The sequence below is a fragment of the Calidris pugnax genome, unplaced genomic scaffold (genome assembly GCF_001431845.1).
Source record: "Calidris pugnax isolate Ruff unplaced genomic scaffold, ASM143184v1 scaffold103, whole genome shotgun sequence".
Taxonomy (NCBI): domain Eukaryota; kingdom Metazoa; phylum Chordata; class Aves; order Charadriiformes; family Scolopacidae; genus Calidris; species Calidris pugnax.
In genome coordinates this window covers 10144589-10162938 of record NW_015090990.1, presented here as the reverse complement: position 1 = coordinate 10162938, position 18350 = coordinate 10144589, and the positions used below count along the sequence as shown (strand labels likewise).

The following is an 18350-nucleotide window of genomic DNA, read 5'->3' as shown; positions in this document are numbered from 1 at the left end:
TTAGTAAGCAGCTAGAAATAGAGTATGTGTTAATATTTTACATAACTAATATCTGAGAAATGTTGTCTTGATGTAGAAGAGGCCAGGACTACCCTATCAGTTTGTCACTGTGCATTAACTGCCTGCCACTTGCCACAAAGTAATCTCTTATGAATGAGAAAATACCATTTTCAGTAAATCACTTTTTCCATCAGAATCCTAATTTGAAACATAACTGCTTACAGGCAGTTGGGCTTTATTAGTAAATGAACTTATTCCTTGATTGTAAGTTTAAGCTATGAAGCTATCATTGAGGTATAGCTCTGGGGAAGGCTTTTCTTCAGTAGGATAATATAGCTGCTGTCATAGCAAGAATAGAGAATATCTTCACTTACAGATGTAGACAAACATTAACATCAGGAAACCAACTTCACCACAATGTTGACAGCACAGGGAGATCCAGCTCTTATCTGTAACTCATTTAAACTGTAGCTGTATAGCTTGAAGAAACTGCAAGCTAATGTGATGCAGAAGTGCTATAAATATTTTTTTACCAGTCAGCTACTTTTACTAATGAGTAGAGCATGAAGTGAGTCTTTTTTCAGCTGTGTGCTCATGCAGTGACAAGCATGTTACATGCAACTCCTGTGGATAAGAGATCTGAAGAACAGCTATGGGGAGTGCTGTTGGCACTGAACCTTGAATTTTTAATCCTCTGGAAATATGCAGTCATAAGATGTCAATCTGATGCAGATTACTGGCACAAACGTCATGCTTCCCTGTTCAGCAGAGTAGCTTGGGAAACTTTAGTACCAGAATGAAGCAATATACTTCAGTTCAGTTCTTGCCTTTTTCTTAAATGGCTTGATCTTGATTTTTTTTTTTTTTTTTTTATCAAAGCCTAGTCTGTTCTCTTGTGTACTTTTCTTAAAAAAAAAAAAAGAATAATGTTCCTGAAGAAGCCATCAGGAACCACTCTTACCCTCTTGATTAATTTGTCCTTGTCTGTATTTGGTATTGTTATGCTGTTCCTGATTCAGGTTTAGCATTTGGCAAACTTTCAAAGGTTTAGACAAAATTTGACTCCTTCAGTGTTTTGTGGTGAATATCTGGTGCTGATATTCAGAGGTCTTGTTAGATGCCTTTGAACTTCAGATTTTGCCACGCTGGTCAGTGATTCATGGAGACAACTTCCTGTGTTGTCTCCAAGATTTTTATGACATTCCTTGACCATCTTGATGAAATATTTCATGACAAGTTAATGCTCTGTCACTTTTTAAGGACTCTTGGATTACAGCAACTGCTGGTATGTATGCAAAGGACTTCCATTTAAAAGGTAGATGCAGAAACTTGATTTCTTGTTCAACAGAAGGATTCACTGTCCTCCAGAAATAAAGCTCCAGAAATTCTGCTGTCCTCCAGAAATAAAGCTGTTTCAAGTGTGTGCTTATTTAGGAGTTCTACCAGAAGTAGAGCTTGGTTTTGGGCAAATCTTATAGATGGAGCAGAAACTTTATCTAGGAATAAAACTGGTTGAAGACAGAGGACTAAGAAATTAGCATAAGTATTTGTTCTGGTCAGAATGGTCTAAGTTCAGGATTTTTTTTTTTAAAAAAACAACCTAAAAACCTGGACTGGAAGCATGTTCTGTTTCAGAGATTTGGTTTGTCTTTTTACCAAATACGCTCCACTTCCATAGGACAGCACAAACCTGCTATATTTTGTAAGCTATTGTTTCTTTGCACAGAGTTTGTCTGCTGTGCTCTTTCCTTAGTTCAGCTAATATGGTTAGAATTCAATAATTTCTCAAGCAAAAATGGGTCAATTTACCTTGAGTTTAATGACTTGTAAGCAGGTTCTTTTTGTTTAAAAATGTATTATGTTTCCAGTCTACCACAACTCAGTTTTGCTTGCTAGGATGTCAGGAATTGTCATAGCCAGGAGCAGGTTCTTCAAAGTTGCACTGATAAAGCTCTTAAATTTGCCTCAGGCCAGCATAGGGCTGTTTGCTGTTGAGATCATGTCTGCGTAGCTACAGTCAGTCATGGATTAAGTATTAATCATCAAGGACACTACTTTTGTCATCTTTTTAAGTTCATGTTCAAAGCTTTCTGTTGTTAACTACTGCTCCTACAATAATTTAAATCATGCCATGCTGAAATCACGTTGTCTTTAGGCAAGTTTTCCATTAATTGGTATATTTAAAATGGAATGACTGTATATGTTTAATGAAGGTTGGTTCATGTTTATAGTTGGAGTTAGTAGCATCCCTTACTATACTTTCCCTGATTACTCATTTAAAAGGCCTACTCTTTATAAGTTCATAATAACTCTGTCAGATTTAATTATTAGAGCAAAATTTATGATGCAAGTTTGTTTGGTTTAACTTTATATTTTGGAGAGTTTCAAGAGTTTCACCAAGTTTAATCAAGAGCACGTGAAGGGAGGAGTCATGTAACACCTGACAATTTTTTCTTAGAGAAGCAGTATCTTCATATCTTTTAGTAGAATGTGTGCTTGTTTCTCCTTCTAATTAGAAGCTTCTGCTTGCTTCTACTAGTGGCTGATTATCCCTGGGGCTGTCCTCAAACACTTCTTAAATTCTCGGCATCCTCCTGATCAGACTGAATTAAGTTTCTTTACCTCAATTAGAAAAAGAACAAGTCCCTTCTGCAGAGTGCTAAGCATCATTCAGTTGAGAACTGCAGAACTGAAACTCTGTAAATAACTAATAGTTGGGCTGTGCTACAAATGAGTTGAGAGGGCATGGAGTTGTCTTTCTCACGTTCTGTGCTTTCTTTGGCTCAAGCCTGAACAGCAGCAATAAAGAAGGAATGTAACTCAAGTGTGGAGGGACTATAGCAGGAAAAGGCATAAACTTATTCATAGAATTTGAAGCTAAAGAAAAAATGCAGAGATGAAACAGAAAACTGTCAGTTGGGAGATAAAGATTGAGCACAGGCTGGGATGGGATCAAGATGGAAATTGAAGAGCAAGAAGGGAGAGTGGGATAGTCTGGAAAGAAACTGGGAACATTAATTTGTGTGGGCAGAAATAGGAGGATTGACCATCTGACAGATGGTTCCAGAGAAATTTTGGAACAAGAAGCCAGTGCAGGTGTTACAGGCACAGCCTGTAATTGAGAAAGCAGGGAAGGAAGCTGAATCAGGAGGTAAGTCAGCTGTAAACTTGCTAAGATGGAAAATCAAGTCAGAAGAAGGAATGGGGAAGCTGGGCTGCACTGACAGTCTAAAGTGGAGCCTGGAACTAGCTAGATGAAGCTGTGTGTGGGAAGAGAGGTCTCAAGTTCTTGGTGACAGATGGCAGTTGTACCAGGTCTGCTGGACAAGGGTGTGCAGGAGCTACTCTTACCAGGTGTGACCTGAGAAGCCAGAGCAGTGGCTCTGAAAATTTCAGTCCTGTTTGAGTTCTGTATCAGCCTGAAGCAGTCTGATTGCTTTCAGACACCCAGTGTGTTTTGATAAATATGAAATTACAAACATTTGATGAGGTTAACATTTTTGAGCTGTAACTTTGCATCGGTTTTGCAAAGTTTGCCTTTGCTGTGTGTTAATACTGTATAGTATTGACTAATATTAGTCTATAAACTGCCACCAGTAGTCTCATTCTCCACTACTTTTGTGTCATTTCAGTGCAACACTTTGTGTTCAGTTTTTCATTGCTTATGCTTGCTTCAAAATGTGACTGTCTCTTAGTTCTCATACACTACTGAAATCCTGTTGTGAAGCTAGAATTAATACTTTAGAGGTAGTATTTCTGATAAGTACTTTTGACTGGTCTTCAAAATACGCCTATTATCAAAGAAACTCCCATTCTACACTGAGAGTAAAGATACTCATGTGTGTCCTGCACTTCCTGGGGGAAGATTGAAAATAAGCAGTTATTTTCATTGGCTGTTTTGAGATGTTGAGAACTAGATAAGAATAACCTTTTTTTTTCCCCTCTGATTTCCACCAATAAAATGGAAGTAAAACTTCCATTAACAAGCACAAAGAAGCTGAGTTACCATCATGTCTTATTTCTGACACTCGCATTACTGAACAAACTTTGATTCTGTTGAAATATATACACATATACAATATAATATGCAAATAATATTTTCATAGTGGAATCTCAACTCTTTTCATAGTATTTTCTTTTTTTTTTAAATTTTGCAAGTTTTACCTGTGACCCTCGTTAGAAAAATAAAATATTTTTTAGCCATTGAGAACTTCATGCTGTGACTAGCCAAAACCTGTGTGCGATTGCAAAATGTTATGTTGCTTGCCTTTGAAGAATATTAGCTACCTTTTCATTTCCGGAAATGGTTATTTCATAATTTTTTCTTTTCACAGAATCTGAAGAAGACATGGCCCAAATTGTTGAGACAAATGAGACGGATGATAAAGCACCAAGTCCTGAGCAGTTAAATGATAAGCTAGCTGAAGAAGTTGAAGAAGCAGAAAACATTTCAACAACTGAAGACTCTATTTCAGAGTCTATTTCAGCTGAACCAAGTGAAGGATCTTTAATGAAAGAGGAATAAAGTACTTCAAGTGCCTACTGTAACTAGTTTTTAGCTTTGTTCATGCCTGTTGTTACTATTCAGGTGAGCTTTTTTTAATGGTACCACTTAAAAATCTCGCTTGAGCTTAAACTGCCTCAACTGCCACAGTATGTCAAAGCTATGTGTAAAAGTGGGTATTGTAAATTAAGCATGTGTCTCTAAATAAGTTAACACACAGAATGTATAGTTGGTTGAAGTCTAACAGTTGTAGCCGTAGTTCAGTTTGCATATTTAAAAACTTAAGTACAAGCTTTGCTAAGGGTGACCTGTAATTTGACATCTCTTTAGCTGTCACGCATCAGAGCAATTACTGGCAGCAACAGACCTAGTAAGTTTGGTCTAGTGAACAGAAGATACTTTTTAATGCTTCCCTGTTAAAATGAATTAAGTACATTTTAAATACACAAATGTTTACAAGCTAAAGTGTCATCCGACATTTGACTTAAGCGTATGGAAGTGTCATTACAGTGTTGTTAATGTTATTCATTGTCTAACTTTTTGACAGAATTCAGTTAAATGGCACTCAGATAAATGGCATCTCCTTTGGTATTTGCATTGCAGATGAACCAGAGGCACATACATACAGAACTGTTTTGTGTTTACATAAAATATAGAAAGTCTCTGCACTTGATTGTACTTGAATACAAAGCACTATTTATACCTGTACAATAATGACAAGATAAAGTGAATTTTGTGCCTTTGTGTATTTTGTTAAAGGAAAATAAAGACATCTAGCAGCAATACTTGCTTTGTGATTCCTGAAACTGAAGTGAATTTCTGCTCTGCTATATGCAGCTATTCTACAGTTACTTTGTGGAAGTTCAGAAGGAATATGATGACTTAAAAAGGAGCATGTCTATATGTATCTAAGGTGGCTTTGACAGAATTGAGGTATATCCCTGATCAGCAGGGGAAGCGCATGTGCATTCGCCGAAAGACTTTCCTAACTGTGCCTAAAATCTGTGAATACTATTTATTGTTAAAATTGCAATGAATATTTGCTGCTGGATTACTAAACTGTACTTTTAAAAAAAATTGTATACCTTTCCAAGCTAGGGACACTTGTTATACATTTCCTGTTAAATATAACAGTTGGGAACCTGGAATAGAATTTTTCTGGTGCTTGGAGGTGAGGTACCTAAATCAATTGGTCTTTTGTAGAAATAAATGCTGATCATGTATAACTTGGTTGACTTAATCGTAGTGCTGATAAAAGTTTTATTGTTGCATGATGTTCTCTGTGTACCTCACTATAGGGAAGGAAGGAGAAACTTCAAAACCACTTTTTTAATGCATCATTTTGTTCCCAAAGTAAACTGTTTTTACAGTATAACAGTGGCAAAAAGCTAAATCTTAGTAGCTCAAATGCCCTCCACAAGAATACCATGTTTCTAAATATGACCTTGGTATACATGCCTTTATATGAGATATAATTATTATGTGAATAGCAATGATTAATTTTCCAAATATAGGCTTTATTATCTGATTCTTTGGTGCTAGTTTAGAAGCTCAATCCTTACATCAGCCAATCAAGTTTGGTCTGTTTTTAGATAAATGAGGAAGTTTTTTTTCTGGTTCACTAAATAAATTGCAATTCGTATTTTAATAGTCTTAATAGGCAGAATGTAGGTATATGATTAAAGGAGTGCTTCTAGGTGTTTGGCTATATTTATATAAATAGTAAAAACAAGTAACTATCTTCTGTGTGACTATCTTAGTTGGGAATACAAAGAAAACAGTCCCTTTTCCAAACGTGTTACGGTACAAGAAAAGTGTGGGATACCAAGTTATAGGAGAAGGTATTTTATATTTCAGAACTTATTTAAAATAGAAATAGTTTTGCCTATTTGCCTAGAGGTGACAAAGCTTACTCATTATTTTGTAAGACTTTCAGGTGTTAATCTCTGTATTGCATTTTTTACTTCACTATTGTATCTATTTAAAGGCTGATTTCTTTGGAGAAAAAATATTACAGAGTATTTCAGTAATTCAGCACAGTAAGTTGCTTGATGTATTTCCATTGTAAGCACTAAAACTTAACTAAAATTTGATGTTATGATCCCTCATATGGAGTATGAATGTATGAATTACTGTCACTTCAGAAGTTAAGATTACTCTATTCCCAAGTATTATTTCCCTTGAAAAATTTGTATCTTAAGTGTCAGGCATTTTGTAGACTAATTCTATGTCCTTTCCATGATGGGCAACTATTTGAGCTGTAATACATATAGTATCTTAAATTGACTAAGAAAATCTCAACAGATTATTTGAGCTATATATTAGTCTTTCATTAGCCTGGAAGATGTCTATTTTCAGATGTCCTGCTTTTGTCAAGGAAACTGGTGTTGCTTAGGTTGTTGGGAATATGAATTTTTTTGAAGAAGGCTCAATAACTGGTATGGGGTGGAAGGACAGGAAAGTGTTACTTCTCCCAGCATTCTTAAATGTGACATTAGCAACTTGCCACAGGAATGATTGATACTTTCTGTTTAATATGTCACTGAAGGATCAAGTAGAGACAGTCAACCCGATGTGAAAATAAATACTTGTTAAAATGTGAAAACCTAGCTTCATGAGACCTAAGACTACCTAGAGTTTTTGAGGGGAAGAGAAAGTGAGTTTTAAGCACGTAATAGAGTTTTCATGGAAGACTTTCATACTACAAAGAAGTGCCCAAGCAGTAGTACCCCTTAATTACTTCAGAAGGCTTGAAAAAGATGTTAAGGATGTTCTGGTATTTTGGTAGAGAAAGATCTAAATTTAAATTTCTCAATTTTCAGTGTTTTAAAGCAGCTATAGTAAATGGGGATAGAGGGTTAATTGATCTGTAAGTGAATTCAGGCTCAGGGAGATACTTACTATACTCTGGGCTTTCCTCAATTTACAGTAAGCATTCACATGTTACTCCTGCCAAGTATGTGTGTCCCAGTCCTGATATGAATGTGAGAAGAGGATTCTGTTTCTGCAGCAGTTGCTTCTTGGCTTCTGTCTACTGCAAGTGTGGCAATCGTAAAATAAGCCTGTCCAACAGGGATTGAATCAAAATCCAAAAATACCTGTCAGTGAACAGCAGTAGCCACACTTAGTCGTGTCTTTAACACCAAAAGACTTGAAAGTAGGAGTATGTAGAGCAAAGGGGTACAGCAGTTGTCAGTCTGCAATTGGATTAAATACCACTGACTCAAAAGATGAGGACATAAAAGGAAGTAGGGAAAAAAAATAAATGCTATGGTTCTGTGTTTTATTGTCTTCTGACTTCCTAGTATGTATTTGAATCTTTTTTTCAAAAATACTTAAAAGCCTGGGTCCTGTGGAAATCTCACACCTGAGAGATGTTATAAAAGTCCCCTTTTTTCCTGTGGTCTGGATGAAAAGCAAAATTGAGTGGGGTAGTAAAGTAATACCTGGCAAGCTTATTTGTGCTATGTTTTTATTGCCTCTGAAATACTGTGAGTAATTGCAGAGGTTCCTTTATTGAAAAGTAGTTTATATATTAGGAAGGAATTATCTGGGCTGTGTACAATCTGGCATAAAGACAAATGAGTGTTCTAGTTCAGAATAAATTGAAATGAGTCAGTTGGTCAAATTTAAGTTTTACTGAGAAGTCTGCAGAACAGGGAAGTAAGAGCGTGTTACTTCAAATTCTAATACTTATTCTAAAGGAGAACACAATTGATTACCCTTAGACATTTTGACAGAAATAGATCATTTAGTGGAATCTCAGTATGAAGATAGTTTGAAGAAAGCTGTTCAGCCTGCATGCAGGAAAAGCAGAAGCTGACAAGGAAAAGGCAAACTAAGATGATGCAGAAACTGGTCTAGAGGTTATCAAAAGCATGTAACTAGGGGTGTGTATGGTTGCCTTGAAGTCAAGAACAAGAAGGTTGAACCACCTGTGGTGCATGAGTAGAAGCCAATGGAAGGATTTAAATAAAAAAAATGACAGACTGAAACAGATTGGTGGGGGTAGGAGGGAGGGAGAGTGGTTTTGTCAGTCAGAATAAGCTCTTAATCAAGAGAGAAAGAAGATAAGAGCTTGAAAAGATTTTTTGGATAATGTGGGGTTTGGCCATTGCTACATGGCAGTAGGTTGATATCATGTTCTTAGGTCAAAGATAATAAGGATGTATTTGACAATGAATTGTATTGAAGAAACTTTTCTTTTCAGAATTAATTCCAGAATAAGTGCATAGCAATAACTTGGTAGAATAAGACTGTTTTGCTGTTACTAGAGATGGTGATAGCCAAGTTGCTCTTATCCTTTTTACTGAACATTAAAATGTATAATTTTTTTTCTCCTTCTAGGATTAGTGAAACTGTAGTAATTATTTTTTTTAACCTTGTTAACCTTCAAAGGCTAAGAGAAACACTTCTCTGGTTCATGGGTCTGAACTTAGCGATATTTATGCACTTGTGGATCTGTGGTGATGGACGAGGGGGTAGACTAGAGGAAACTTCATTATTTGGTAGTGAAGTCTGCTGTTGAGAACTTCAGAAGTCTTAATCTTAAAGTCAAGTACAAGAGTACTGGATATAAAGGAAGTTCTAAATAAGCTGCTTCTGGAGTGACGTTTTTGTTAGGTCTTCCACAATAAGGAAGACTGTCCATGGGGGTAAGGAATGCCCTCTCTGTGAATGTTTCACTAGAACAACAGCCTTGAGGATTCATTTCGCTTCTTTGTTGGCAAATAACCATTTGACCAGTTCACTGAGTGTTCTCAAGCAAAATCTGTAGGCCCTCATTTCCTTCCATGTCTTGCAGATTGTTTTTCTTGCCTAATGTCTCAAAGGTGTTCTTTCTTGTCCAGTCACGAGGTTAAAAGTTAGTACCTTGCATCTCAGCATCTCGTGTTTCAATTATTTTATTGAATTGATGAATGCAGACCTGTCCAGATTTTTGGTGTAGTGAGCCTCTGAAGTTTCACATATGTTTGTAGTGTATAGGAGACTGTATAGAAGACACATCCCTAATACAAACTAATTTTTAAAAAGCTACAAATAATCAAGTGCATAAACACTAGGAGGAAAGTATGTTTTCCATGAATAAATTCAGACTGGAAGTTTGAAAGTTCCTATTAACTTGGACAAATAGTCTTGCAGGAGGCATTAGGTTTAAAATGGAGTTTGAAAATGAGAGGGCAATAGGAGATTACTCTGTGACCAATGGATTCTTTCTAGTGGTGTGCAGCTTTCCTCTCTTTGCTTAAAGTATTAAATGACTGGGTCTGTGTGATAGTTCATGGAAGAGATTTTTGGCTGTTGTCAGAAAGTTTTGATTCACTGAAAGGAAAGTATTTGTGAAACTTAAATTACTGATCTGTGGCAGTGCTCCTCTCTTCCAGCGTGTGGTCTTTAGGTGGGGTTCACAGGTCTCAAGTTTGTGGAGGGTGAAGAAGGTGAGGAATTACAATTAGCTCTTCTAATGCTAATGTTCCCATGGGGCTGATTGGCACAGGGCTGTTGGCTTCCAGGTCTTGATGCCTAGTAATGCACCACAGCTCCTGTCAGAGGACAAACGATAACCTTCCATAAGAAGTGTGCCATACTTGAGATTGTATCTGATAGTCTGAAATTAAGAGTGATTTATGCTCTGGATTCTGGCTCTCTGGAGGAAAAGGGTGGCATCCTGAGTAGGTGGGAATTTCTTAGCACTTGATCTTTACTGCGTATTTGTCTACACGACAAATGGAATAAGTTATAGTAGTGTTTAACAATAGGAACTGTTGCCCTCAGCATTTAAAAAAAAAAATAGAGTTGTCTCTTAAGATCCTGAGCCTCAAGGAATTTGACTTCTCTCCACCATTGCTTTTGATTTGTGAACCTCTCTGGGGTCCTGTCAGGTCACATTCAATCTTTTCTCTGCAAGAATAAGACCTAGAGAGGTGTATGATAGGCAGGATAGAGAGAAGGGTTTTAAAATGAAACATATTGATTATACAATCATTTGCTCCCAAACCATGGGGTTTTGAGATTAAAGCAAACACTTCTAAGATTCTTGATAGATTATCTAACTTGGCAACGGTGCAAAATCTAAAGCACTGAATCATAATATAACCCTTTCAAGGTTGCATAAAATCAATTTGATCGTGACTTCATTTTTTGCATAGAAGGGAGGGAGGGTCCTGACCGATTCTCATAACACTAGTTGTTCCTCACTGTGGGAAGAGGCCTACGTCAGGCCTGCTGCTCCACGTACCTAGGGCTGTGCTGCTGGGGTCCTCAGTGAACACTTACTAATGTTACACATGAAACCTTTGCCACTGTGAAATCATGCATTCTCCTTTTACTGTGTGACAGGAATAATTTGCAAAAGGAAGATTGCAACTGCCAGAGAGAGATACATGCAGCAAAATCCTGAAATAATCAGATATAGGAGAAAACAAGGGGTGCAAATACTGGAAATCTGGCAATTTTGGTTGTTCAATTTGTAAATTCAAATTCATCTCTAAATTTATAACTTATATTGAAATAATAATACTTTCTCTCTTTCTCTCTCCACTTTGCTGCCTAAATGAAAATAGAGATGCTGGATTTGTAGAAAACTCAAGCAACAAAGACTTTCCAGCTCTCCTGAAATGGTCTGCTGTCTAATTTCTTGCATCGCCTCAAGGAGTTCTACTCAGTTGATGAAACTTAATTTCTGACTTGTTCAGCACTCAAAGAAAAATGTTTTGCAAAAACACCAAGAAAATTCATTTTAAGAAAATGTTTTAAATGCAGTTTTAGAAGAAATCTGAGAGTTGTTATTTCTTAAGGAATGTTTGTACTTCTATCTTGTATTTTTTGTATATTGAGCTGTTATTTAAACAGGAGATCCTGTATATTTATAGTGTAAATTCTGATTGTTGTAATAGGTTTGTTGTTGCTGTAGTAAAGGGTATGTGTGTTTATGTACTATAAATAGTACCTTTAATTAGAGGTATAGTTTTAATCCTAGCTGTGGCCTTGACCAGTAGTTACATCACCTGCAGTTGAAACTCCATTAGAATCAATGGGAAAGACATTAATTAGTGTGAATTCTTAGGGTCTGATAAACTTCATTAAATGTCTGTCTTAGCTTTTCTGCCTGTAAATGAGAAAATATTTAAACTTGTGCTCCCCTTTTAAAATTTGGTATTTTAAAGCAAATTTTAAAGATAGTCAAATTAAATGGTATAGCTTGTTGTTTGAATATATGCTGCCTTTGCTGTGTATTCTGATTCTGATCCTGATTCTGAAAAAGCTATTGAAGATTCATCTGATCTGGATGATGATGGCGGCTGGGGTAAAAGTCAGGTTGCTCTTTGCATAGTAGTGATTTATGGTTTTAAGGTCATAATTCTTTTTAGTAGTTCATTCTGTGCTGGCTGTACTCAATCGACTTGGATTTCATAGATTTTTTTGGTATTTTTTTGTTTTCTTAAAGGCCCTCGTATGTTAACAAAACAAGGCTGAGGATGCCCCAGCCCCCCCAGCTGGACTGGCATATGTAGGAAAAGAAAGTTGTTCAAGGTTGAGTAGGTTCTGATAAGACCCATTTATCTGTGCTAGAACCAATTGTGAGAACTCCTGGCACGAAGAGCCAGCTGCCCACCCTCAAAGGTCAGGCTGGCACACGACTGCAAAACTCTGTGCAGTGAAGTAGAGGAATGGAAAACCTGCCTTGACTCAGTATAAAAAAAAATAAATAATGTGGCAACTTCAGAGGGGGCTGTGAAGTCGTGAAGATGCTGATTTTTTGGCCTGAGCTTCCATTGACACATAGGTTTCAGGGCGGGTATTACAGGTTTTATTGTATCTAAATGGTGATTTATGTCCTTATTCCTGCATTATTGTCCACAAGGTACTGCCCTGTGTCACAGGCCTGTATTACCTAATTTTTTCAGACTGTTTCATTTTCATTAGTACAGCTGCTTTAGCTTGTGATGAGTGCACTGCACCTCATTGATAATCTAAGAGAGTGTTAGGTGCACAGAAGTGACACCTAACCCTGTCACTCTGCCTTGATTGACCCCTCAGCTTCCCAAACATGGGTTCATTTTTTTTAAAACCCGAGTTAGCCCGACATCCATTTTCACACACATTCTGGGCAGTTTAAAGGTTGGTCGGAATCGAATATTGCTCTTTCAAATTTGATAATGTATGAGTACAGAACTGTGACCTTTGATACGTAGTAATACATCAACATGACACCAGCAGTAAGTGCAGCAATTACCTTTACTACACTTGAGATTGTGTTTTAGTTTCATCTTGTAAGCAATTATTTCAGGAAAAAAAGGATGCCTCTAAGTTACACTATTTGCAAAATATATTTAAATGCAGAAATTAATCTTTGGGGACTTTTTGATTTGCAGGTGAATGTTTTCAAATGAATCTTGGCTTTTAAATTAACATCGGTTCAGTGGTAGAAAGGAGTCTTGTGCCACTGGTTTCTTTTACAATACTTTTTTTCTGGGAGAGTTTCTTTAGCCCTGTTTGTTGTTTTCTAATGTAATCTAAGTTTCATATTCTGATGTATGGCTAAAACCTGATCTTGCAAGCAGTTGACATGTCACTGTGTTTGTGTTGCTCCCGTGATAATGCTTCTAAGAGTTGGTGACGTGCATGATAATAATGCAAGTTTACATGCATTTAAGTGCTTTTCAGAACATACAAGAGTATCTCAGAGAGACCCGCACCGCTTACTGATTTAAAAGACACTTTTAGCTGCTCCAGCGGTGTCTCATCTTTTTCCTGAGCTGATCAAGATATGTTTGGTTTAGTTTCTAAGCCTTCTTCCTCACCTGTTGTTATAAATTATTTGAGTAATGATAGTGCACAACCACTACCTGGTAGACGCTATAAAAACACAAATCAATACTCCTTGCCAAAGAGCATAAAGCCTTGATAGCAGCTTCTCTTCCGTGAACTAAATATCAGAGTAAAATTACTGTGTCATTCTGATCAAGCAATTGAGTAACCATTGAATGGTGACTTTCTATCAATGCTGCCTGTCATGACCAGAACTTGAAGGAATAACTTGAAGTAGAACTTCTTCTAAAATAATCTGCTTCCTCAGCAGCCAGATGCTGAGCAGCATCGGCGTGCTGGAGTTAGGCACTGAAATTAAATTCAGGAGCTAGGAAAATGCATATTTTGTTTTATATTGGGGTGAAATCAACACCTTTTGCAATGGTTTTCTCTGAGCTCAAAAATCTGAGCCCCTAGTCCCCAGTAATGTTTGGCTGTGCTGGGACTCTGGCAGAGGAGGCAGCTGACCTGGGTGGCTGATGTGGGATGGAGACTGAATGGAGCCTGTCTCTCCCAGATGAGCAGAAGGGTGAGTGTTTTCTCCAGAGTAGGTTTTTCTTTTGAGCTCCTGGCTGTGGAGATTGCTCATTTGCTGCACATACACACTACTCATAAATTGCTAATAAACCTAAAAACTTTTCTAATGAAAGTTTCATCGAAATTGAGGGGTTGCTCTAACGGATTTTCTCACTGCTTTTCTACAAACAGTTAAAAAATTCTTGATTATCTGCAGTGTCGTTTCTTCACTGGAGGAAAAAGCTAAACAAATATATTAGATAATCACATAAATTACTCCTAATCGAGCTCTTGGCTACACAAACTATTTTGCAAAGCCACAAGGAAGGCGCTGCCTGGGAAATTGTGCAAACATATTTCTGTGCTGTTTCTTGTTGCTTTCAACCTGTCAGATAAGGGTACTGGGGCCCTTATCTACTTCAAAATAATAAAAAACCACACACAAACCTCAAGATTTTTTGCTTACTTTCATTAATTTTTACATGCTAATAGTACTAACTTATTTTAGAAAAAGTACCTAACTTCCCTTTGTGCAGAATTTTCCATACAAAGATCTAAATACTGTGTATATGGAAATCTTGGATCTATGCTGCTGACTTAACAGGTGAAGGTGGTTACAACAGCTCAGTGTGGAACTTTGTTTTTCAACTGGGGCTCTGTGTTTGTAAGAAGTTCCTTACAGTGAAGGGATGCCCTAGTGCCAGGGGGTGACTCAATGGGTAGGGAACTGCATTTGTGTCTTGGCTACAGTGGCAACTGCTGTGTCATTACGTGTCAGTGTTTGTTGATTGGCATTTGCTTATGCTGAATTTATTACTTCTGGTAACAACTTGGGCATCTTTAATTTTCTGTACTGTATATTATTAAACATTTTATTATTTTAAAGAACTGACAACACTGGTATTCCCCAACAGTAGATTTTGTTTTATAGTATCTGGAAAATATTTCCTTTCTCTCACATTTTAGACGAGTGCAGGTAATATTTTTTCCACCATTCCTACTACAGCAATATGACTAGAATTAATGATTTTTCAAAAATGCTAGGATTTTTGTTTGTTTCAGCTATTTGGCTACATCTGCGTGTTGCTAGGGCTTTTCTAAAGAGATGGTGAATGACAGCCTGGTTGCAGAATATATTTTCTTTTTAAAGATTTTTTTTTTTCTTAAAACTTGTTGGTTTGCAACAGTGAAATCCTCCTGGAAGGAGTCTGTTGGATTATTAAATAATGGGCAGCTAAAATTTTGGGATGCTTAATGGAAAGTGCTCAACTAAGACTGTATGCAACTTTGATTACTCCTGATCTATTATAATATGGCATTATGTTCATCTGGTCATTAAGTTTGATCTATTTGATTTTAAAATCTCAGATTGTGTTATGAGTAACTGTAATGATTCTGGGAGCTGGAATATTGTTAGCCATTGTGAACAGTGCTGAAGGAGTCTCAGGATGTGTAATGTGATAGATGCAATTTTGTTTGAATTTTTTTTCCAAGGCCAATTTAATTTTGATTTATTTGCCTCATTAACCCAAGGATTCAGAAAATTGCATGCCACCTGAGTGAGGTATTATTAACACTGGTGAAATATCTTCAAAATCACTCCATGCTTATAAATTGGTCTTTTGAAAGCATTTTAAAGGCATAATGACACTGTAGTGAAAATCTACAGCATCATTTAAAAATTGCAAAATGCTTATTTGATTTCTGAAATAAGACTTGGTCACCTGACTTAAATGTATACTGATCTATTATTTATGCTTTGAAAATAGAGCTGATAAAAAGCATAAGTGTTCTTGATATTATATTTTGTCATATCTAGCTAAAAAGATTGAAATCCAGAGAAACAATTTTCTGAAGAAATGAAATAGTATGCCCTCCCGAACCCCTGGGGAAAATAGCCTCTCTGTTTGCTCAGAATATGAAGCAGTAAAACAGTATAAGTAAAACAGACAGCCCATGTCACATTCCTATTTGTACAGTCTGGAATGATGTTTTAAAAACATTTTCTAGTTATTTTTGATAAATAAATGGTGCAAATAACATCTGCAAACCAACCCTGCTGATGTAAGATTTTTTTTTCAGATCAGATTTGTTTCTCAGTGAAAGTCAGAAAATTGCTTTGCAAAACTAAAGTTGTATAACTCCCAAAAATATGCATAACAAATGTGCAAGAATATATCTTGCTCTCTTTTTGCCTTCCCCCAAAGAAACTAATGCTGATTTTCCATTATCTTTGCCTCTGGGCTCAGAAGTTAGCTTGATAAAATTACCAAATATCAAAAAGCTCAGTTGCTAAACACAGATGTGTTTATAAGGTGTTAAATAGCTGAACGCTCACGTTGATAGTGGGGAATCCAGCCACCCTTCTGGAACACTGTATGCTGGTTAAAGCCTTGACATTTCCCCTTGAGCCATTACTGTCCCACTGAAAACTAAGCTTGAGGGTCATAAGAGCCTTCCACAGGTGATGCAGTTGTGGTCACAGGGTATAAAGGACATGAGTGTGCTGCCTGGCTGTTGCTTTCTGCAGGTTCTGCCAAAGGCTGACGTGCTGAGGATGAAGGGAAGTTCCTCCGAGTCCTGTGGCTTCCAGAAGTGCACTCTTCAGGATGCTGATGCCACTCTCATTCTCTTTCACCGACATAAAAGCAGAGATCAAAGAAATTCCCTGGGCAGCAGGGTTGAGAAATCTGATGTCACAGCTCTACAAATGCCCTGTTGCCCAAGAATGGCCAAGGAAGTGTGTGTCTGTACATCTCCCTAAATATTGCTTGTTGAGGGAGTGGGCTTTCAGCTCGTTTGAAGAATGTATGTCTTCAAGGCTCTCTTGCTATGCTTTGGACTTCTCCACGGAGTTGGTTAAAAGCAACTTTACTGGTATTTTTGTAAGGATTCTCAGTCAATGGACTCCATCTCGGGCTAAATCCTGTGATACTTCCACAGTATGTATTTTATAACTATGTAAGCGTTTAATAGTGACCAAAAAGAAGCATTTGTTTTTACTTTTCAGCCTTTACAAAAATATTGATTTAATAAACTCTTTGCTCTGAGTGTATACAAGACTGGAATATTACCTGGTATCTTGTTTTAATACCTGAACGAAAAGTGGGGTTTGCTAGATTAATAGCATTTAATTGAGTGGATCTCTCTTTGTTGAATGAGTGTTTTGGGTAGGGAGTTTCTGTCAGAGTCAGGGCTAGAATTCTCGAAAAGTTAATTTTTGTGTTATGATTGTGTTCACTCCCATATTCAATGATGGTGGTAATAACTGAGAACATGACACTTTGAATAATCTGAATGGATACTTCTGTACAGCAAATGTAAGGAGGAGTGAACATGGTAATATTAAGTCTTAAAAAAATCAAGCGTTACTAATCCACCCAAGATTCATTTCAGGTTTCTCTTTGGCAAAAGGCTCAAGTGGTTCAATACAGCATGATTTCTCTACCAGTAATTTTTCATTTCTTAATGACAAGGATATTATATTTAGCCATGAAGGGATATCACCATGATTTTATTGAACCTGACTTTATTGCATCATTTATGACCTCAGACATCTTGTTCTGATGTGGTATTTGTCCAAGTGATTATGAATAGAATTACTTGTTTAGCATTTTTGATAAAGCAGTTAATATTTTCTGTAATGCTTAGTTGAAAGTTCATGAGCAATGGGTGTAATTTTCCATGTAAGGTAGGAATCTAGGAGATCTTGGAAAGAAAAAACACTTTTCTGTTGTTTGCTACTGTCTGTTATTCTGAAGATATATGGTGACTGTAGGTACATTATTTTTTAATTATTACTCACTAGAGTTCCAGTGAGTATCTCCAGATAATTTAATTGAATTAATCTGTTTTTACTGAATGAAAAAAATACTGGGGGTGGGGGGGTATGAGGAACAGGGGAAAAAAGAACAAGGCACTGAAAAACCCCAACCAATCTTTGGGCTAATTCCCCCCAGGGAGGGGGAACATGATGAACGCAGAGGTCTATGGTGGTTCTCCTGGAAACACTTCATGCTGGGGCAGGTTGTCCTCTGGGATTTGGACTGACCATTGCCAAACATATCACTCTTCTATCATGGGCAGCAGCCTGGCCATACTTGAAAGTCAAGTTCCTGTTATGATTAATAAAGAGTTAATAGGACATCTGTAACAAACTATACTAGAAAGGTGATATGCACTCCTAGAAGCAACAGAATAACTCTGTAGCCAAGCCCGCTACTGTCTAGGACTTGATTAACATATTAAAATGTCTATCAATAATATTTAAAAACTCTTCTCTACAGTCTGACCCGTACTTAATCCCAGATCTTCTTGGTGGCTTAAGTAGCATGCAGAGGAACTGCAAATGGTTAAAGAGCTGAGTGGCAGTGGAGAATCTGCAGAGGGTTTCAGTGGGTCCCATTTGCTAGTAATCTGTCAAAAGTAACTAAAAATCTTCCAGAAGATTTTTTTCTTGTCCTTGGTGGTGGAGCAGAGTGGGAAAGAGAGAAGGCCTTGAGGTGGGGCAAGCACTCAC

At 37.0% G+C, this 18350-nt stretch overlaps 1 protein-coding gene across 4 annotated transcripts in view; it reads left to right on the top strand.

Annotated features, from left to right (window-relative positions):
* Positions 1 to 5727, top strand: part of KIAA1715 (KIAA1715 ortholog) — a 42827-nt gene extending 37100 nt beyond the window's left edge. For all 4 annotated transcript variants that reach the window (XM_014954630.1, XM_014954632.1, XM_014954631.1 and 1 more), the window contains exon 13: positions 4335 to 5727. In XM_014954630.1, coding sequence (XP_014810116.1) covers positions 4335 to 4525 — 191 coding nt within the window. In that variant the 3' untranslated portion in view covers positions 4526 to 5727. The remainder of the gene's footprint in view (positions 1 to 4334) is intronic.
* Positions 5728 to 18350: the final 12623 nt, after the last annotated feature.